The sequence below is a fragment of the Aspergillus costaricaensis genome (assembly GCF_003184835.1).
Source record: "Aspergillus costaricaensis CBS 115574 unplaced genomic scaffold BO79scaffold_1, whole genome shotgun sequence".
NCBI lineage: Eukaryota > Fungi > Ascomycota > Eurotiomycetes > Eurotiales > Aspergillaceae > Aspergillus > Aspergillus costaricensis.
Window position 1 is genome coordinate 2,048,937 of NW_020291801.1, and position 21,616 is coordinate 2,070,552.

The 21,616-nt window shown below is 47.1% G+C and overlaps 4 protein-coding genes across 4 annotated transcripts; 2 read left to right on the plus strand and 2 right to left on the minus strand.

Moving 5' to 3' along the window:
• Positions 1–121: 121 nt before the first annotated feature.
• BO79DRAFT_242050 (putative GTPase activating protein (Tsc2)) lies at positions 122–5,545 on the plus strand. The gene is made up of 2 exons (XM_025685180.1): positions 122–355; positions 471–5,545. Exon 2 carries the CDS (start codon positions 529–531, stop codon positions 5,227–5,229), a length of 4,701 nt encoding a protein of 1,566 aa, XP_025545523.1. The 5' UTR covers positions 122–355; positions 471–528; the 3' UTR covers positions 5,230–5,545.
• A 2,622-nt stretch (positions 5,546–8,167) lies between these two features.
• On the plus strand, positions 8,168–8,945 carry BO79DRAFT_249889 (uncharacterized protein; the record flags this gene model as incomplete). The annotated part of the gene is made up of 3 exons (XM_025685789.1): positions 8,168–8,326; positions 8,397–8,549; positions 8,664–8,945. The coding sequence occupies 3 exons, from the start codon at positions 8,168–8,170 to the stop codon at positions 8,943–8,945; spliced, it is 594 nt and encodes a 197-aa protein (XP_025545524.1).
• Positions 8,946–9,488: 543 nt separating this feature from the next.
• Positions 9,489–10,491, minus strand: BO79DRAFT_223739 (uncharacterized protein; the record flags this gene model as incomplete). The annotated part of the gene is made up of 2 exons (XM_025683623.1): positions 9,489–10,211; positions 10,291–10,491. 2 exons carry the CDS (start codon positions 10,489–10,491, stop codon positions 9,489–9,491), a joined length of 924 nt encoding a protein of 307 aa, XP_025545525.1.
• Positions 10,492–12,835: 2,344 nt separating this feature from the next.
• On the minus strand, positions 12,836–13,759 carry BO79DRAFT_4725 (uncharacterized protein). The gene is made up of 2 exons (XM_025689299.1): positions 13,723–13,759; positions 12,836–13,648 (listed from the first exon to the last, which is right to left on the minus strand). Exon 2 carries the CDS (start codon positions 13,524–13,526, stop codon positions 12,978–12,980), a length of 549 nt encoding a protein of 182 aa, XP_025545526.1. The 5' UTR covers positions 13,527–13,648; positions 13,723–13,759; the 3' UTR covers positions 12,836–12,977.
• Between the last annotated feature and the right edge of the window lie 7,857 nt (positions 13,760–21,616).

Below are 21,616 nucleotides of genomic sequence, written 5' to 3' on the forward strand. Positions count from 1 at the left end.
GGTGACCGGGTGCGGATCAAAGCCTTGCCGACCTCCGCCAGATCATCATCATCGCTGCTCGGAGGGGAAAAGTGGCTTGGCGCACTTTTGCTCTGATTATATCCCCAAAGTATCAACTTAGCTTCCCTGTCTCTTTGTTCACCCCGGCTGTACTTGTTCGGCAACCTTCCTTTGTCTGCCTAAGAGTTTGAATACATGCTTTGACCGATTCCCCGATCCCGGTTGTCCGAGTACTAGTTTCCCACTGATATGCCGCTGGGAGCAGCTCTCCGAGTGTAACATTCGGTAAAAGCCTCATATATACGCCTTCTGCGGATCTGTTCTCGTCCTGATCCATCCATATGACCTGCCAATGGTATGTGAGATTTTGCGTAAAGTGGATCGCCGATGTAGAGCTGGTCAGTTCCAGCTGACCGGTGACCTTCCGTGGCCTCTAGTCACAATCCCGTCGCTGACCGGTCATCGGACAGATATAATAGTCCTCTGCCCTGAAGAACCCCATACGCACCCCCTCGTCCGCTGGGACGCATGTCTTCTGACGATGCTCAATCCCCGTACTATACCAAGCACGCAGCATCAAGTTTTGTCGACGTACTCAAGTCACTAAGCATTTCCCGCCCAAAGTCACCTTCTCCAATTTCGCTCCACGATAGCAGTGATTCCTTATCGCATTCATCGGATGGACGCAGGATCAGTCGGACTGTACTGGGATTTGACTCAATGCATCGCGGTAGCGTCGTATCCAGTTCATCCGACACCTCTGGTGCACGGGATTTCGATACGGCAGTCCGAACATTGGCTCAGAGGCAGTCTCTAGGCCACGCTGTAGAAGAGGCGGAACAAATATCAAAGTCACTCCAGTGGTTCACTCCGGAACAATCGCTTGCTCTTTGGGAAGCAGGGGCGTATCTTTTCCACCATGAAAGCTCACCCGAAGCTCGACGGAGCGGTTCGATGTTGTTGGAAGCCGTTGCCGCACGGCAAGACCTGTCTCCCGCAGCGCGGCGCATCGTCTTCGATTCAATAGCAAAACCATCAGACAATGACGTTGTTCCCGCGCGTGTGCAGTCCTTGATAGCTCTATCGGATCATGGCCGAAAATTAGAGTTTGCAGCCTCGTCCATTCTCCCTGTGATATCGTCTTGCTTGCTTCCATTATACGAATTGGTTTCATCTGCGCGGTTGAAAGCTAGGAAAACCAAAGTTGGCAAAACAAATGGGTTAGGATACGATGGCGCTGTATTAGATGACCTCCTACAGTTTGCGATCGATCTTATCACACTACAACGCAAGCCACCAAGCGACGAAGAGGTACAGACGTTGTTAGATCAGACTTTCACGATTTGCCGAAAGACAAGTGTTGCCGCTGACATTAAGAACTCCCTGGGCGTTTTTGATGCTGTAATACTCTATGCAGACGTTCCGGATGGAAGCTTCGTTCCCATGCTCGAGGTATTGTGCAGCATTCATGCATCTGTCAAATCGTTGTCCGGTCCGACGTCGAGAGCTGTGCGGAATCTAGCAAAGTCGAAAAGGCAGTCCGAAATGATGGACAACCTATATGCTTTTCTAAGGGAGTCCTGCGGCGAAAACTCTCGTAACCTCAACGTTGTTCGGGGAGCGGTTTATGTTTTCATGGATCTTGTGCGCGCGTATGGTCAAGATGGGATACCCAGATTCCAGTTCGGGCATCTGATAGAGTCGCTCCAGGTTGTTGTAAAGAAGGACGATGGCCGGTTGGAGGCAGATATCTTGGAGCTGTGTTTGAATGTTTTGGAAGGTGACTACGTTCACACGGCCCTGGACAATGACTGGAGCGAGTTTGTGAATTTATTGAATACATGCTCTCTTAGGGCCGTTGACGAACACGAAGAATCTTCCTTCACAATGCCTGATGCGCAGCCGCGCGGCAGCGTGTTAGATGACACACGGTCTAACATCCTGGCAAGCACCATTCAGATTGCATCTACTTTGGAAGCGCTTTGGGATCGCTTAAATCATCAGCAGCGGCTAGACGCCACCCGTTTCCTAATGAATGCCTGTCGACATATCGAGCCTCCCCAGGCTGAGCTCGTTCTCAACACTATCCGCACCGAAGGATTTTGCTCCCCGGAGAGCCCGGATTGGGTACAGCAGAACCAACGTCTCATCCGATGCTTCATCCGCTCCCGCAGCAAACCATCCGACGTTCGGATCTTGGCTTTGGATACTGTGAAGGATTCTTTCTCAACATACGATTCTCTGGTTCTCTTCCAGGAACAGGGACTCCTTGACCTCATGCTGGAAAGGTTCGCTGAGGAGGACGATATTCTATTTCTAGAGTCGTTGGTCTCTTTTCTTGTCGACGCTTCTGTGCTCGTCAGTGATAATGAAAGCTTTAAAAGTTTGGTGACAGTGTTAAGCTCGCCCATGAGCAAAGACCTGGACAAAGAGGGTATGATCGGCTCTGAGACTTCGACAACTTTGTCTTCGGAACGCCGTTCTTTTAGCAGTGTTATGGAGCTTTCCTTGGCCAACATTTGCACTATTGGACTTGTCAGGATGTTCCTCCGATCCCTAAACATGTCAGCGACTAAGGCGGCTTTGGTGTATGAAGCACTTCTGAACATAGCTCAATGCTCAGAGAGGCCGGTGGACTCGCGTTTGACATCACTGAAGCTATTATTCCGACTCCGATGCGATTCGTCAGGCTCGATCACCGTGACCTCCGTCTCTGAACAGGATTTCATGATGAACGTTTCCGGGCGAAATGTTGAAGCAGGTTCAAAACAACAGGGTGAGCCGGCTGGTGAACATAACGTTGATAGCGACCAAGGGCGACCAGCAGCCCATGCAAGGCATTCGGCTCGGGAGCTATCGGTGCTTTCTAGGTCGTCAGGACGTAATCCAAGCATTCCCATTCGGGCCTCAAGACTGACGCCTCCACTTTGGACCTTCGCGACCCCGCAGGCCCTTCCTGAAGCACCCCCCGATGAGTCGAGTCCTTTCGTATACGCGTATGCCACGCCAGAAACGAGTCACCACATAGAATCTGAACCTGCGCAAAAGGTTGCATTGAAGGCGAACATGTGGCTTGAGACTGTCATCTCATTGCTGCAACGTGAGTCTAACTGGGATCTCTACAGCTACGTTCTCACCCATCTTGCAAGCCAACTTCAGAATAAAGATCTCTTCAGCAACGCAGTTCCCCAAATCAAATTACTGCGCAGTATCCTTTGCGATCAGGTGAAAAATGACACGTTTCGTGAGCCTCCACCGTCCACAGGTGGCAAGAAGACCGACGTGGCTGGTTACATCTTCGAATTTCTTTGCTCCCTAGTCAGCTATCATGAACACTTTGCCAAAAGCGAAGAAGACGAGCTTGTCCGTGCATTCATGATGGGTATCATTGGATCCTGGGGTGGCACGTCTCGCGGATGCATACATGCGCTCTCTGTCTGTTGCCATGAAATTCCCCTTTCGGTAACTAAGTCACTCAACGGAATCCTTGACAAGATGTCCAAAGTGATTACAATGTCCAATCTTGCTGTGCACATCTTGGAGTTTTTGGCTCTTCTTGCACGCCTTCCTGATGTCTATATCAACCTACGCGAGGAAGAGATCCGCACTGTTTTTGGCATCTGTATCCGATTTCTACAGACTTCCAGGGAACAGCGATTCAAGGCTTCTGAGTCGCCCACCAGAAATGTTCAGGTTCCAACAAGGCTTGGGAGTGGTGTCCGAGATACTATGGCTTCGCCCGCAGAGTCGTCTGATTCTTCACTCCAGGACGGGATGTCAAGATACATATATACTCTTACGTATCATGTCATGATCTTCTGGTTTCTTTCATTGAAATTGCAGGATCGAGCCAAACACGTGAATTGGATAACTAGCAGACTCATATATCGGGATGAACACGGTAGAGAGACAGTCGAAGAGCCAAGCCAGGTCTTCATCGACTTGATGCAGAGAGCGGCCTTTTCGGATTTGGGGGACACTATACCCTATCCGACCTTTCCCCCCACGCCTGAAGATGGACCTGCAGTGAATAAGTCTTGGATTGTAGGTATGAGCATCGTGACTGTTGAGACGGCTGGAGTATCAGGCTTGACTCAGGTCACCAAGAGGCAAGCGTCAGGGACTACCTACGCAATGTTTCAGCAACGAACTGCACCTGTTCTTCCTCACCAAGTCCCGCCTACGCCAGATGCCCACTTACATTCTGACACCATGCGCACTGCTGTCCTCCCGAGCCATATCATGCTTCAGCTGACAACCACGGCTTTCCCGACACCTACGGTGATGCAACCAATTCCTCTTCCCGATGATGACATCACACGCCGAGCACTGAACACCTTTGACCGCAATGACATTGTGGATGGACACAAGATTGGTGTCATATACATCGACAACGGTCAGACCACTGAAGCAGAAATTCTGTCGAATACCAGCGGCAGCCCAGACTACGAATACTTTCTGTCAAGACTCGGAACCAAAGTACCGCTCCAGGGTGCTCGGTTCAATACCCAAGGGTTGCATGCGGACTTCGATGGCCAATTCACTTATGCATGGCGTGACCGAGTTACGGAGATTGTCTACCATGTTCCGACCATGATGCCTACGAACTTTGATAACGACCCATCCTGCATCAACAAGAAACGCCACATAGGAAATGATTTCGTCAACATCGTGTTCAACCGGTCGAATACACCTTTCAACTTCAATACAATACCCTCTCAATTCAACTTTGTCAACATTGTTATCAACCCTGTGTGCCGTCTCACCAATGATCCTAGCAGCGCGGAGTCGAGACGAACCGATTTTGAGAACATGTTTTACCAAGTGAAGGTGATGAGCAAGCCCGGGTTCCCAGAAATATCACCTGCTGCGGTGCCAAAGCTTATCTCCGGGAAGAACCTGGCCCCGTTCGTTCGGATTCTCGCTCTCAACGCGTCTGTTTTCTCGCTTGTCTGGCACAGCCAAGGAGGCGAGCACATTTCATCGTGGCGCAACAGACTTCGTGAGATTAAGAGACTTCGCGAGCGAGCGCTAGGAAACCAGGCTCAAAGTTCTGAGGCTGCCGAAGGGACTTATCCCGGTCAACGCCGCAACACCAAAGCCAACATATTCTCCGAAGAAGTACCCTCGCGCAACACCTCTGTCCGGACTGATTTTGCGACCGATTGGAACGCGGCTGCAGACACGAATATCCTGCAGAATTTGGACTTTTCGCGCTGGGGTCGTTGAAGGCCACAAGTTATCTTGGCTTAGCTCGACCAAATCAGGAATGGAAAACCCGGGGCCAGAAAAGAAAAACGAAAACGAAACAGTAATAGCTCACCTGATTTTCATTGACTCACTTATGACCCTTTTGCTACGACGGATGACTGTACATCTTAACACCCATGCTTTGCGACTTGTGTAAATACCCCTTTTGCCCTGCAGCACGCAAAACAAAAGTTTACTGTCCTCAGAAAGTCTTTCTTTTCTTTTTACCTCATGCTTCTTTCATTGCGATGTTTTACTGTCCTGGTCCACTCAGGCATACCTTGGGAAATGAAATAATTAATCAGATGTAGTATCGCACCATCTTCAGCTGTGTAGACCAGAAACGTAGTTATGACCTTAGTCTTTTTCAAACCCATAAAAAACAGCTTATCACTTCATTGATGATCAATTCCGCCCTTGACACCGTCTCACACATTGGTAGTGAATCACCATTCTTTCACTCTGCGATAGGAGAGCAGTGCTAAATAAAGTTGATACAACGAGATACCAAGACATCTATGACATCACATAGTAGATAGATACATCAATATTTGATTGATAGTAAATCCCCACTTCCCGCACCCGCCCTGTAGTTTGTTTATTATACCTACAGTAGTTCACATGGTATACTTATCACCCATCTCATATAACCACTTAGTTCAAACTATCGGCCGCGAACCTGATCGATCAACGCCACAGCATGATGGTTAGGTCGGTAACTACGATAGTGGCCTGAGTCATGTTCTATTTCAGTCTGAGTACAGTATCAAACAGTGGATAACTCTGTCAGTCGTAAAAGCGGGTCTGATAGATTGAGTTCGGAGAAGATGAAGATGTGTGTGGTTTCAGTATAGGTCAGGGGCAGTAAATGAGGATTAATTTTTTCTTTCCTTTCTTGATTTGGGATATTATTATCTTTCAGGGTAGATTGGCTATAATACCTTGTGACAGCTGAGATGTGCTCATGTAGCTAGTAGTGAGTGCTCACTAGTTGTGTAGAAAGTGTGTGAAATACCCTATGAGTATAAATTGTACTTATACGTATCACCTAGAGGGAGGTTGCAAGACATGACAGAGATGAAGTGTGGTAGCTGATCTTTTCTTGGGACCCGACAGAATCCCTGTACATTCGGAGGGACCAGGACAGGGAAGCGTGTGATTGGATCTATCTTAAAACCTATCTGAATCTTCACAGAGGTTCTCAAGAAAAGTCGCGTAGACAGCAGGAATGGTTAAAGAATTTAGTTGGTACTTGGCTTACAGTACAGGGTCCCATATAGTTAGTCTTGGGAGATTTCTCCCGAATGCTGCATCAAAAGTTCAACACATGAGGAGCAGCTAGCTGCAGGGGGCCTGATACTACACTAAGTTTGGGCTAATATGGTGATCCCTCTTAACTTTCTTCTAGAACCTACAGAGCACATTGTGAGGCGTTTACGCCACTTTCCTTCCCAGAATAAGTACTGTATACGGAGTCTCTGGGTAAGCGAAGTGGCGCCAGCTAGTTTGCGTTCTTGTCTCGGGTCGGAGTGGGAGGAAGAGGAAGCGCTTTCTGGATCTTTGCAGGCTGTCGATCACAATAGACAAATGCGGGCTGTTATTAGCTTATCAATCTAGGAGAGTCCAACACATACGTAACGCTAGTCAAGTAAAGAGCGAAAGGGCTGTTGTCAATACTCCATAGTGGTGGCCCCAGAATTGGTCGGATTGTCAATGGGAGGGAGTTGGGGCTTGGCCCTGAAAAGGTCTCAGCTTAACCACACGGTCTCTTGCGAAAAGCCCACGCGATCGATCAATCATCCCGACTGGTATAGGCGGCAGGGGAAGTTTTGCGGATTCCAGAGATCGGATGATTATGTGTCTCAATGTCTAGATTTCATCCCACCTTCCTCACCCGCCAGTCAGACATATGTGACCCTCTCCGCTAAATTTCAGCGATAATGTGAGAATACCACAGGCTGGCTGGACGCCCTAATGCTGGCGGGACCCGGAAGTGTTCTTCAAGTTCTGATCTACTATTAACGGGATAGCACCTGCAAATACGAACTGCTAACCTTATTTCAATAGCCACAGACCAGTGACAGGACAGTCACTCAAAATTGACTTGCCAGCATCAACAGAACTACTTGCACGCACGCCAGAGGGCATTCTTCTTACAGAGAAAATGTATCTTTGGCTATCCCTACAATGTCCATCTGCTTGGGCTGGTAGGTATAGTCTATGCCTCCTATACAATAACAAGAAGCATGAAGCTTTCATCACCGCCGGATGGCGACCTATTGATGTTAGGGCTCTCTCCATCTCCGTCTCTCTGACGACGCTACAAGAAGTTTCCTTCCTAGCCTGCGCTGGCTGTGTCATTCTTGTTTCAGGCCTGAGCTTGTATGTGCGGGCCCGCTAATTCTTGAATTATTCTGTCTCACCAAGATCCGATGGTTTAGGGTCCATCATACCTGGATGACAGTCTATCATTCCAGCCTGGCTACTTCAGTAACGGGATGGTCCCCCAGTGGTAACAAGTTTCAGCCTTAGAAGCTTCCTTGAGCGAGAACAACATGAACGCGCCACAGTGCTCCTCATCATCATCCTCCCATTGGAAATGTTTGGTGATTGACTTTGGGGATGAGCTCTGAGTTTGGCTGTTCAGCTTGCACTCTCAGTCGCCTTTTGATGGTCCACAGTTGGGCGCAGATACTGCGAAAGCGACTATACCACCATGTGATCCTTTTCATATGCTGTTAGACTTTGAGAAGGGGCCTATCGTTATGTATAAATCTACGAAGAAATCCAGCGATTTCTTCACTATCTTGTTCTCTGCTCATCACACAGCTCTGATTTCTTCCTCTATACGCGCAGTTCATTTTTTCCCAGCTCCACCACTCTTCGCGATCACAACAGATTCGTACTCCATAACATTATGGTATCAGATAGCGACATGCTACAATTTATCAAGGAATTCCTTCAAATCCTCAGAGATAGTCCGGAGATAAAAGCTATCACCGGGTATGATCGGGCCCAATGTGTCATAGTTGGGGGTGCAGCCGTGCGCTGCTACTTCAGAAAACGTTCCGTTGAGGTATGTAGAGTAGTAGGATATCGATCCTGCTCATGACTACTACAGCGTTCAGGCTGATCAATAGCTATAGGACAATTTCGACATTGCGATCTTCCCTCCCGAATTTGCACCGAAACTCAAGAAAGTATTGTCCAAACTGCAGTATTTTGAAATGCGGCTAGACCAGTTGGTCTGGCATACGATATATGGCTGCATTCGAATTGGCATCCGACCAACCGATGATGTGAGTTTCAGGCTGAAAACATTCTCCCCTTTTGCAATCCAAGGCTCTCTTGATGCAATTGAAGTTACATATTACTGATCATATGGTTTCTCGATCATTTTTTATACTATATAGTTCACGACGATTCCGAAAAATCTGCAACTGCTCGGCAATTTGGATCCCGATCATCTCCCTGTCATTCCTCTGACCGAATTGATTATATTCAAAGCCCAAGCTTGTGGGAACCGGTCAGAGGAGCAGAATAAAAGAGATGCCGAAGATGTTATCAAGCTAATGGAACTGTTCCCCGGTCGATCATTCCGACGCCGGCTCATGGATCGTCAGTGGGCATCGCTGCAGCTTGTGAAACCCTCCCTCAAAGCAAGCAAAAAATATAAATGGGATACAGCCTTTTGAAGTCTGAGTGGGCTCAATCTCATGCGGTTTCGGGGATTCAGCTTCTGTCATTTCCTTGCCTTTTTTTTTTTTTTTTTTTTTTTTTTTTTTTCGGGTCTCCTTTCTCATTTTCCTTCTTTACATTTCTGTTATTCCCCTAGCCCCATAATTAATTTGTTTGTTTCCTTTGTCTCTTATTAATGTTTTGTGGATTTATACATTGTTATCTTAACGTATCCCTAGACTGCTTTTACGTCTCCTAGTACTATTTATCACATGCTTACTCTTGCTGAAGGGGTTTTTAATAGAAGGAGAATGCTTTTGGTATACAAGATACTCCACGCCTGTGATATTTCCGTAGCAAAAGAAGTTATGATCAGTTTGTATAGCGCTAGGCAGCCATATGTATATATATATTATATAGTTGTAATGAGCGTAATGATGTAGAGGAGAGAAAAACCGAGAGGTACCCGATAAATGGCAAAGCAAGCCACGTCTGTCAATATCACTGAGAATAAAAAAATAGAAAAGAAAAAAAAAAGGACTTGTGCGTCAAGGTAACCATCAGTCTAGTAAATCCAGGGGCAGGCCCCATTCCCTTACAAGGTCCGGGATTGGTCTTAACCATCTAATTCTTGCCTTTGTCTCGGGTGGTGGAAGTTGACCTTTCTTCTTCATGTCCAGATAGAGGAAGAGCCTGTATTTCTGGCCACCATAGTCACCTGCGCGATCACCATAACCGCGGTCAATATTTAATTTGCCATATTCATGCCATGGCTCATCAAGGTCATCCAGTTTCAATATATCAGTAAAACGATCTTCCAAGATATGTATCATGGCGCGTCTCTCTCCGTTCCAAAAGTAACTCCCATCCTGCACTTCGTAGTGACGGACCGACTGCAGGCAGACGGCTTCTAGATATCGGGCAGGAGTAGGAATGATAACGGGATACCCATCCTTGGACATGCGTTTTACTTGTTCACAGCTATAGCTCCAGTCTGGGAGCCGCTTGTTCGAACTGAGCATATAGTATCGGTCATCAGGCTTGGGGTTGACAAGTGGCGGGTCGGGAAAATGTGGGAAAAACCGGGACTTCCGGTACAGATAAACGCCGTGACTGACATGGGTATTAAAATGTTTGAGGACCTTGTGGTAATGTTGGTCGGGAAATGGAAGGTCCCTGTGCTTCGCGCAACGACGGCCTTTTTTGCAGGGTCGTAATCCGGCCTCGTTGAGCACTTGCACGGCCTTCTTCATGAGCTCATCTTTCACTGCCCATATGCTGTACTGTGCAAGAAGAAGAAATGTTAGCAGCTGACAATGATTATACAAGGTGAAGGGGTAGGGAATAGTCTAGGACACTTACTTCAAAATGGGTTTTGCTTCCGTATATCCGCGTTATCTCAGGCCCCCAAAGAAAAGCAGGTACCTCGGCCTCCCTCAGCAGCCATGCCACGTATTGTCTCAACTCCTGTTTCGGGGATGCAGAAAATTTGGCAGGGTTGGGGAAACTGAAAGATAAATCTGGTGGCAAAGCCGGGGCAGGAACTAGAGCTGGAGTAGCCATAGTGCAAGGGAGTAGACTGAAGTGAGACAAGATGGGATGAGAGGCGATGAGATGGATTGAGAGGGGTTGATTGCTAGTTTCTTTTCCAATCATGCCGTGGATGTAACGGGCATCTTTATAAGTTAAGATTGTATCATCAGTGCTGTTTCTGTTGATCTTGGAGAATACGTTTCTCGGTCTCATCCATCTGGTCACAGAGTATAGCCGATCGAGGCCTCTTGGTAATGACCTTGTGACCTGCTGGTGTCTTGAAGAAGATACCTCTTGCGAATCAAACGAGACGGACACAGCCGTTGAGGTACTTGTCCTCACACTGTATTGTATCCAGCATCTTTGTTGTTGTACCTCGTGCATCTCGTGAATCCGACTGTCATTGAAGGGCTTTCCTCTTTACTCTTTGAGACAAACCATTGTGTCTCAAAGTCAAATCCGCTTTCAGCAAACTCCCTGGTCGAACCCGAATGGTGTAAGCAACTGGCGTTACGAGTGTCTCTGATCTTCCCACAAGAGTAGGCCAATACCCCGAAGGCATGTTTCTTTCAATCACTAATGTGTCTCAAGATCGCTCCACTCTTCAGCAGACTCTCCATTCCTCTATATCTCTGTGCGATGGCCGAACCCGAGGTACCTGAAACCATAGTCATCAGTATCTTGTGACTTTCACTACACCAAGGGAGGTACCTCTCTATCCATTCATGCTCAAAGCTATCTTCCTAACAAACTCCGATGTCGAAGGGTGCATACCACATCACCACCATTGAGAGCATATCACGCGGTGGCATCTGAACCTATCATAGCAGGAGACAAAGGAAGAGCAAGCATGCACTTTTATTGGATGGCACATCATTATGGTAGAATCCGTCTTGTTTCGACTTCTATCGTAAGGTACTTTCCATGGAATAGCTGTTGTCTGCGCTCTCCTCTGCCTGATTATAGCAGATGGCGGAGGCTTCAAATGGTGAATGAGGCGAATGTTGGGATGCTCGGTAAGCTCCTTGTCTTATCTGGCAATTAGCCGATGATATTCCCACGGATATTGGGGTCTCTGACTATCAACAGCTTGGGTTGGCTGAAGTGAGATGGTATACTTGATGAAGAGTAGAATAACTATTTAACTATAGCTAACTAATCAACATTAAGCCACCTTATATAAGCTTTTATGCCCAACATAACTAGTATCCACGTGCTAACCAAATACACTAGGGAGATAACGAACAAGATCAAATCCAATACAATCACTTTGTACAACCTGCATCAGAAACCTAGTACTACTCAGCTGCATAATCAATGACTCAAGTCCAAAACCCTATCATATTGTCATAAGAGTAACCCACTACATCGTTACCTCGACGAATATAATCTTTTCGTATCCGCTGAAGGAACAGGACAGACACTCAGATAATACATTCAATGATCTATTCCTACGTGGCTAAAAGAATAAGCCAAGACTAACTTGATATAAAGTAACTTTTAGCTTCAATTCCCGCCCCTGATTCCAGTCCCACGGCTAGCTAACCCTGTTCTTTAGTGGAATGTTTCAAGAGACCCTTTCAGGCTTTGTTTGCCACTCCTAAGGGCAAATACATTCGGCTGGAAGACAAAGGGGTTCTCTCCTTGTTTGCCAGGACCATTAATGGTGCGAACGGCTTTTAGACCAGTTTGCCTTTGAGTAAAGGTGCTAAACTGATTTCATTGTACATCTTGTCTTGTAAGCACGGCTGAACCAAATGTCACTTCTAGGTCAGAGCTTATGTCACGTGGACGGGTAGACACCAGTCCAATATAATTGAAATTCGTCAAGTCGCTGATCAAGAGTTCATGTATTTATCAAATAAACGCATTCATTGGGGCTCACACCTCGTGAGGCGGCCATCCAATGCAGAGTCAGACTAGGTACATACATTATCCAGCTGTAAGACACCCCTGAACGCAAACCCGAGACTTGTAGAGGGCGAGCGTGGGAGAAGAGAATGGTAAGATAAGAAGCAAGTAAGAATGCAGAGGAGAATGAAAACTTCAACCAAACCAATGCGTAACGTCTCTTCAACCCTAGTGACGTGGCAGGGTGAAGAGAACCAAAGTGGCCAAGCACAAGAAATGAACGCCTTATCAAGGAGAATAAAGCACAAAATATCAAGGAAAAACCAGCAAGCCTTGCTGTACAGAGGTCGGGCCAGTAAGCACAGATCGGTCAGTTTATAACTTGACGCGCTTGAAGTTTGGTCGATACTGAAACCCAGGGTCAAACGGCGAGCGTGGTGGCTAAACAGGACGGAGTATTTGCGTATGTGCAAGTCGCGAAGGTAATATGAAGCAGAGCGGTCTAAATACGGAGATGGAAACGAGGCAAATCTTCGCCGGGATATCGTCATGCTTTTCGAATCTCGTCCAGGTGCGACAAACAAGCGACGTCGGTCATTCGAGGGGGTATCAGTCGATGGGAAGAATGAGCAGATGACGGTTTGTCGTTCAGCAGTTCGATCCTTCTAAGACCATCTATTGGTGGCTTCCTTTTCTTTGAGCCCACCCATGCGCTCGATATCCAACGACTGGAATCGCTCCGCATCGCTGGATTGATACGGCGGAAGTTCCTCGTTGCAAGGCTCCAAGCCCACTCCACCAGCGTCGGTAATTCTCACAACCACAACTCGACCCGCCTTGCGCTTGCCGGATTCGTCCTCCTCCTCCGGGAACGTGATGCGGATTTCGGGAACCGGACTGGGCGGGGGACTCGACGAATTCTCAATGAGACTGCGTTTCTCGTCATAAACCAGAACGGACTCTGTCTTGGCGTTCGGCGAAGCAGAGACGGTGAATCGACGGTGGTTGGGCACGCATTGCCCGTTGTGTACAGGAAGTTCGGATTGTTCGCGGTTCAGGCGCTTGCGGCGCAAGACAAGAAGAGCACCGACCAGGGCGAGACCGAGCAGAATGAGAACCAGCAAGGAAATCAGGAGATCGACCATGTAGGGAGAGAGGCCATCGTTGCTTCCAGAATCACCGCGCCGAACAAGCTTCGAAATAGGGTTGAACATGATTTTGATGGTTGGATTTTTTATGTTTTATAGGTCTTCGGATGCAATCCGAATGAAAGAGTTTGGATAGTAACCGCGTGCTTTTCGGTATACGCGAAGTTATTTCAAGAATTGAAGTTGTACTATTTCCTCCGATACCCGGGTCAATTCTGGATATGGCACACAGCACAGCGGCCTGTCGTCGACAGTCACTTACAATGTCTCAACAAGGGTCTCGTGGCGATAGAATCAGATTGTCGGATCTGCTTTCTTTCTTTTTCGTATGGAAGGACCGGTTGGAGACGGGATCGTTGGACAAAAGGAGGGAATGTATCAGGTCGGTAGGATCAAGTAGTCGAGGCGAGTGTGGGGAGGTTGGCTTCAACTGGGGTGATGGAAATCGACCAGGTTGGTTATAGCGAACGAACGGACAGCAAGGTGAGCAGCTGAAAGAGTGAAGCCGACACCTGCTTAGGGAAAAGAGAACGTGACGGGGGTGGAGGAAGGAGGAAGAATGAGGGGAGGGGTTGGTATGGGGGTTGTCGCCTGGGAGAATGGAAGAAAAGGAACAAAGGGAAAGAAAGGGCAGAAAAGAGAGCGAGCGCAGGAAGGGTGAGAAAGAGGAGACGACGGAGGGAGGAGGAGAGAGGAGTGCCGGGCAGGGCAGGGAGAGAGGCAGGCCGGTGGACGCCGGCACGACAGGAACGAGGCGCAAGGGCGCTTAGGCGCAGTCCAGACCGAGTGCAGGCAGGGGTGGGTGGACAGTTGGCCTGGGGCAGAGTTTACTACCAGTACTATTCGCAGTTAGTCTAGTCAGCTGTTTACTCGTCCTCGACCAAAAGGGGACTAAACTCGTCTTTGGCCCTCCACTCAAGCGTGGTCCAAGACTCCGCTTTACGCCTAGTCGGCCTTGGCATGGTCGCTGGCGTGGTTGCTAAGGTTCGCCGGTAATTTCCCCATTCCGGCCATCTGGCCTATCACGCGTCGACGGTGCCTGACTTGGCCCATTCTTTGCCAACTAAACCCTTCATCATTCGTTGCCCACCCCTGTGCGAAAAAAAGACTAACTGGTACCTACGCTAGCTAGATCGGTTTTTTCTTATTTCTGTCTTTCTTGTCTTCCTGCACTTCCCCTCTTTTGTCTACCTTTTTTTAGGTCATCTTTGCGCGCCCCCCTGAAAGCGAAAACCAACAAGGTCTCAGTGCCCCAAGGACCACAAGGCTAGCAGTAGCACTTACTTGCAGTAGGGAGGGGTAAGACAATCTATCGATCATCTAAACTATCTAGTTTGTTCTCCAGAACAGAGGACCCTTTTCGGCTTATTGTGAGATGCCATCCGTGGCGACGCTTCTATTTTAACTTCTTCATGTCTTCGTCGAGGGAATGGAATGACGTTTTGGTTCGCCAAGCAATATCTTGCCAACCTGTTTGTGGTAACTTCCGAGAGTTGATTTGATGGTGGAGAAAACAGCCGATAGCCCGGGAAAACATCCAAACACAGCAAAAGCTCTGCTGGCACCAGCAAAGGACAACAACGTACCTGCCTACTTAGCAGTCAGCCGTTGGTCTCATCACATGTGATGAGAATGTCCATGAGTATCCGCTGATTCTACTGTAAGATCTTACGGGCGAACTGAGGTGTGTCTCTTTCACATGACATCAGAAACAACCTGTCATGTGCTAGTCAACTAATGCAGGGTCCATCTGTCACCAATGGTGAAACACAACGGACGGTTAGGCATCTCCGTATTCCATGCTTTGACAGCGGCCTATCCATATTCTGGTTAGAGGATACCGCTCTTTCTTGCTATGGAAATTATCAGTATGTTTAGGCATATTGTACTGTAGTAGTCTGTGGCGGATGAAGAACTCGAACTAGACTACCATAACCCCTTGGCTTGTATCTGAGGTAACCATCGCCCATTCCCTGTTTATAATATATACTAGTACACAGCGGGAATGATTATCGTATGTGGTCAAAATGTGTCCTCGAGCTGACAGCCATGAATTCCACTTTATCCTCATATGCATAACTTCAATCTAATGCTCAGGAAAACCGAATACATATCACATGTCTCTATCACTACTACTATCTTCCCCACTATAAACATGATCACACCAAAATATATATCCCCGAAAACATACCAGTACTAGCCAACCACAACATCATTTCCCAACACCCTCTACCAAGTCATCCACTAAAACCCCCCAGGAATATAAATCAAACCAATCAATCAGCATCAAACATAAAACCACACTCCTTAGCAAAACCTCCCAAAACAACCCCCACAGCAACGTCCACTTATCTGTATATAGAACTGAAACAACATACATAATATGTCTGAGATCACTCAATCAACCATGCCGTTACTAAATATAAAACAAGCAATCGTTGGCCGAACCCGACGCTCGCCACATTCCTGAAAGCGTCACCCCCACCCCACATCTCTCTCTCTTCTGCAGAATACCAAGTTCAGGTCACTGTCGCAGCACCAGGTATCTGGTATCTCTGGTGATCTTGGTATGTCGATCATTCAACTAGTCAGGGGTGGCTAATATACTAAGTCTAAGGGGATATATCTACTTATGTGGCGCCCCGGTTGCTGTGATTATTGTAGAGAGATAGATCTTGGAATGCGTCGTCTATATTTAGGCTTGTTGGCCGATTCCATGGACGTGTGGGACTTGACAGACAGGGGAATTTCATCTGTCAGATGGTTGCTGGGTAGATGTCAGGGAAGTCATGCCGTGTAGGTCGGTTGTTTCATTTCTTGAGTAGTATGTATGCATTATCTATTGAGGGAATAAATACCATTAGGGAGCAGATGTTCCTTCATTGTGAAAAATGATACTATGGGATATCCGGAATCCTTCTCGGTGGAAAGAAGGAGCCTGGCTTAATCTTCTACTTCTTCAGAGATATATACTCGTTGTAGTGGTTGTATGTTTAATCCCTACACAACATACTATACTATCCCTTGCCCCAACCAACGGGGATGCTTCAATTACTTCTCTTGCTAGTCTACTTCGGTGTATATTTCTGGTACACGAAAAGATCTCACCTAGTAGCCATGCTCAACGCCAGTTCTCGACAGGTTATTATGCGGATGAATGAAATTGCACACCCTCTCTTAATTAGCTTTGTTTCTCTCCTTGCGGGTAAAGTCCACTGAATCTTAGTACACTGTTAAATACAACATAAGCTCCGACGACATGTTATTGCAAGCCTTCGAACAATATCATCGGTATATAAATCAGCACCTAATCGACATCAGTACTGGAAGGTCGTAGCAAATCACTGGCGACTGATATATAAAGACAAGCTTGGTAAAGAGGTCCACAATATTTCTGTTGAAACTAGATCTTACTTCTCAAATAGTCCAAATTCTCAGGGAGAAATGATCTTTTAGAGGACGGGCTCTCGTCAGAGACATCAAAGTTGTGTATCTACCTACGACTTACCATGCAATTAGCGTTCAAAATTTAGAGCTGCATTGTAATAACTACGAGAAAGTTGATATCGAATAGTATATAAATTTACCCCGTGTCTATTCCTTCCTAGCCTTTCAAGCACCTTCGACCTAATCGCAGTGTGTCTAGTAACAATATCAAAGAATTTGAGAAGAATATGTAACCCTATCTGGTGATTATCATCTCTGATTCTTTTTTTTGATAGGGCCTACTAATTTCCTATAATGTGATGATGTTGGCGTTATGGGTATACTGCTTGATGGGTAGAACCTTGCATATATTTACGACCTCAGATACCCCCGCTCAAATCAGGAATTGAGAATCTTGCATGAAGAACATCTTAGAGTTGAAAGTGCCTAGTCTCAACTAAACACCGTCGTATTTACATATTGTCAGCTAAGTTAATGGGGTGCTTAATCATATCTAGTGCACATTGGTCCCCACATATAGTAGTCGTTTTTAAGTTGGAGGCTTGGGGGAGACTTGAATCTTATATTGGATGTCTGGCGTAATCCTGCGCCTTCTATATAAAAGTGATGGCAGAGAACAGACATGACCTTTCCATTCCCAGATATTATATATCATTGACGAATACATAGGAAGTTTGGTGGGTGTATTCTTCGAATGTCTGTTGAATACACGGATACCGATTGGCTAGAAACGGGCATCTTTGCGACTGCGCAGAAAGAACTCATCCTTGTTATATTCAATAGACCAGGCACTGTAATCGTACTTACTAAAATGATATGGCATTTGCATGGTCTGAGGAAGAAATTGTCTGGTCTTTGACTTCCATAAATGTAAGGCGGCTGCCCCAAGGCTCTTTGAGGAAATGTTAGCGCATTCAGAAGCCGCTCAATATTCGACCGAGATAATGACTGTGCCAAGGTAAGATTTCTAAATGCTTGACAATTTCTTGCTCAAAGATTCTGGCTTCGAGTACACCTCAAACTCATTGTTTCCTGCGGCTATATGTTATAGCTTAGCTGGTCTGTCACACAACCACGAGCGACATATCTCAGGATAATATTTATCAATATCTTGTCGCTAGGTATGCATTGCCAATATTAACATGTGTGTATAGAAAACCTAGTCCCAAACCCGGCTGCGATTGTAGCGTCGGCGATGTATCTCTCTAGGCTCTCAGAGGGCTACGATCGGGGTATGTCTATAAAGGTGACGAACTGAGTCATTTAAAGCTGTACCTGATAGATAGATAGTTATAGCACTCGACCGGTGAGAATCAGTGCCGCTTTTAGGTAGTGTTGCGGAATCAATGCCAGCATCATAGTAAGTAGAAGATGGATGTCAACTCGACGCTACTATCAATGGAAGGTAACGTGATGGCCGTTAGAACCAAGACTTTGCTCTGCCAAGATAATATTGCGTTCTGAGTTTCTCAGATAGTTGGCACCCCTTGACTTGAAAGCGCATGTCATCTTTGCGGGTTCGCAAGCCTTGACAAAAGGCTGCCGCGTGTGGCTTTGTCCCAGAATTGGCGGCAAGTCAGTGGTGGCTAGCGTTAGCAACGCCCGCCACTTCACAGTAGCCCCTCTCAGAGCTCACTCCTAGCAGTTGATTCATGCAGAGGTGGGTGTAGACTGACTCGTTGAATCCATAATGATTTCATTGTCGCAGTCTACATGGGAAGGATGTTGTTTGTAGTTATTTTGGGTAAACCAGCGAAATGACAGCATGAATGCAGAGCCATTAGCGTATGTGGTAGGGAGTGTCTTGAGAAACCAACAAGTCGACTTCAACTGGTGCAAAATTGCTAAAATATTTGAGGTTATCCCCTTTCAGCCTTAGAGACACGGCATCCACAAGGCGGGTGGACTCCCTCGAGGACATGCAAGGGCAGACGATAGTCTGATGGACAGACAGGAACAACCGAGACATGTCTCAGCCTGACGTGGGGTATGTGAGAACCAACGCGGATGTTAGTATCTGACAGCAAGGCATAGTGACGTGGTACCAGCAAACACGTTGAGGTCGTGGGATATGCTTGTGCTGGTTGATGGGGAAGGTTTTCATGGTTGACCAGCCGCGCTACAAACCTTCCTTTACCCCAGCGGGATAGAAACGTGTCGAGCGGAGAATAGTGGATGTGACTCATAGTAATCAGTATGACAGCATCGATAGGATTTATTATTCCGCTTGGCAGGTGTTTTCCGTCCACGGAACTTTCTTGTTTAAACAGTTTGGTCGCCCACCTGGATGGCCAAACAGCGGCACGTGTGATTATTTGATGCGTGTGGCATGATAATGATTACTGTATCTGGCACTGTCATAAGAGCAGAACACTCCTGGTGCTAGTGTCTCGAAGGCCGTTTCCGTGGACACTTTGGGGGCTTAGATGCACTAGCCTCTCGAGTATCCAGAAGGAGGAGAGACACGAGAACGCCAAATGTACGGAGTACTGACAATGCTATTATCATGGAGCATATATCACGAATACGTCGTAATTGCCATGACATGCGCGTCGGAGTTCGGTCCCACAGCAATTCCCAGTCGTGGCATGGATCTGCAATCCTTGTACGGGGTTGTGGATTGCTGGGTTAGAAAGGAGGACGCCAGGAATGGTTGGAAATAATTCCCGCTCGACTCCCCACGATTCCAGTCTTTCTTTTCTTCGTTTGGTAGTGTGTATTGCTTTTCCTGTTTGATCCACTTCACAAAAAGAATGGTTAATGTCCTGGAAACAAAGAACTAGCGGGGTGCCACTAGTTGATGTGCATGCAAGGCAGAAGAGTTGTATGCGGATGACCTCTTGCAACGGCCCGCTTTGCCTCTTTATCGTTTATTATATGGGCATGTTTCGCAATCAATCGCATCGCTCATCGACGATAAGGTCATTTTCTTGGAGTCGACTCGAGCTACACCACATACATACATGCATGCCATGACATCCCCCAATGGGCAATCCGTGATAAAGCAAAAATGGCCGGCAATGTGAGCTACGTTCAGAATAACAACCCCTGTCTTCCGCGGCCATTGTACAAGCAGGGCGGATGAAACCTAATTCGCTGTGATTGTGTCCTACTGGGATGCAAGGGATACTCCAGAAGGCCCGCCGAGCTAAATTGTTAGCCATGCGTGCTTCTACTACCTGAGGTTGGCATAGAGGGAGAAACCGAAGAGTGTGCTAAGCAATGGACTTTCAAATATCTAGACGGGAACATGGTCGATATTGGGATATTCAGAGTGTTGCTGTGCCTACTGGGGTTGAAGTAGTTGGCAAATTTGAATCCAAGGCCACTAAGGCATGCATCCTGGAAGGGATAGCACATTAGATGCAATGTCCAATAAGATGCAAGTTGGTAGCAATTGCGCCATACTGATAATGGTAGAGGTAGTTATCTGTTGGTATTAGGGCGAGCATATGGTCGCTGCAGGGCTCATGTTGTCATGGTCATGCAACGAGTTGATTGGAAGTTTGGGCGCTTGCATGTATAGTAAGTAGCAATGATCATATTATGGGACTATTATGGTATCCAGGAAGATGATAAGCACTAGTTATTACAGTTACAGTGGACAGTGGCTCGTAGTAGTAGTAAGACTCCTATTTCAACTACGCCCGGTGATGATCGAATTTATCATACAGTTTAACATCTCGCCCCTACATAGGGATAAATTAGTGAATGATAGCGTAGGTAATTTATCACGGACCTCACCAGGCCATTGTTAACTGTTGGCGAGGATAAACTCTGATTCATCACCAGAAAACAAGCTAGTTTAGTGGATCCGATCGGTCGGGCTGGAGCGCAACTTAACCTTTACCGCAAATCTTCAATGGGAGCCGTGGCCCGTGATTATCCAAGGGACGGTCAAATGAGAATTCGGAACCTCTGGAATTATCCCCAGATGCTACCCCGCTTCGAACATCGTCAGCATCGGAAGAGTCTGGAAGCCAGTGGTGGTCAGTTGGCCAGCAGATGAGTCAAGCTATTCTGACAGAGTTGGCTAGGAAGTCATGTCCGATGAGGCTGAGTTACTTAGTAGTAGCAAGTAATCGACAATGACAGCTTCTCGGACGTTCCAAAGATATTCCAGACCATGGTCCGTCATCTCGCCGATGGAGGACGTGATCAGTCAACAATTTAGAAACCGATATAATGAAGAATAATCTATTACGCAACAGCGAGGGGTAGATTAGCAGATGAGTCTGTCGAAAAGGTTAGAGGGTGAATTTTGTAGCGGTCAACCAGAGATGCCTGCTGTTGGGTGGATGTCTCCGATGTGGTTCGTGAAACCATGAATTTCCCAAAGAAGAACTACTGAGAGAGGAGAGACCCGGGTCGGAAAGGAATTCCAGAGAGTTAGGGGACGGTCGCATATCAGTGGATGGAAGTATATTTGTAGCGTAAGTAAGTATCTAGTAGTACTAAATACTAAGCTCACAGTGATGGCAGCGACCGATCAGAGAGGGAGTAAAAACAGCCCTAAGAGGAAGAGGGAGGGGCCGCCTAGATTGAAGCCTAAAAAAGAAGCGGCGGGAACGAATTTGGGTGGCCCCAGATCCAGTTGTGTATCAGACGGGGCCTGGTGGGCAGAGCGATACGCCCGGTACCTGCCCAGCAGCGGCGATGGCCGTACGCCTGCCAAGTATCTGATGGGATCGACAGATCGTCTGGTATTG

Excerpts from the sequence above, each read along its gene's own strand:
- BO79DRAFT_242050 (XM_025685180.1), top strand. The coding sequence starts at position 529 with ATGTCTTCTGACGATGCTCAATCCCCGTACTATACCAAGCACGCAGCA.
- BO79DRAFT_4725 (XM_025689299.1), bottom strand. The coding sequence starts at position 13,526 with ATGTTCAACCCTATTTCGAAGCTTGTTCGGCGCGGTGATTCTGGAAGC.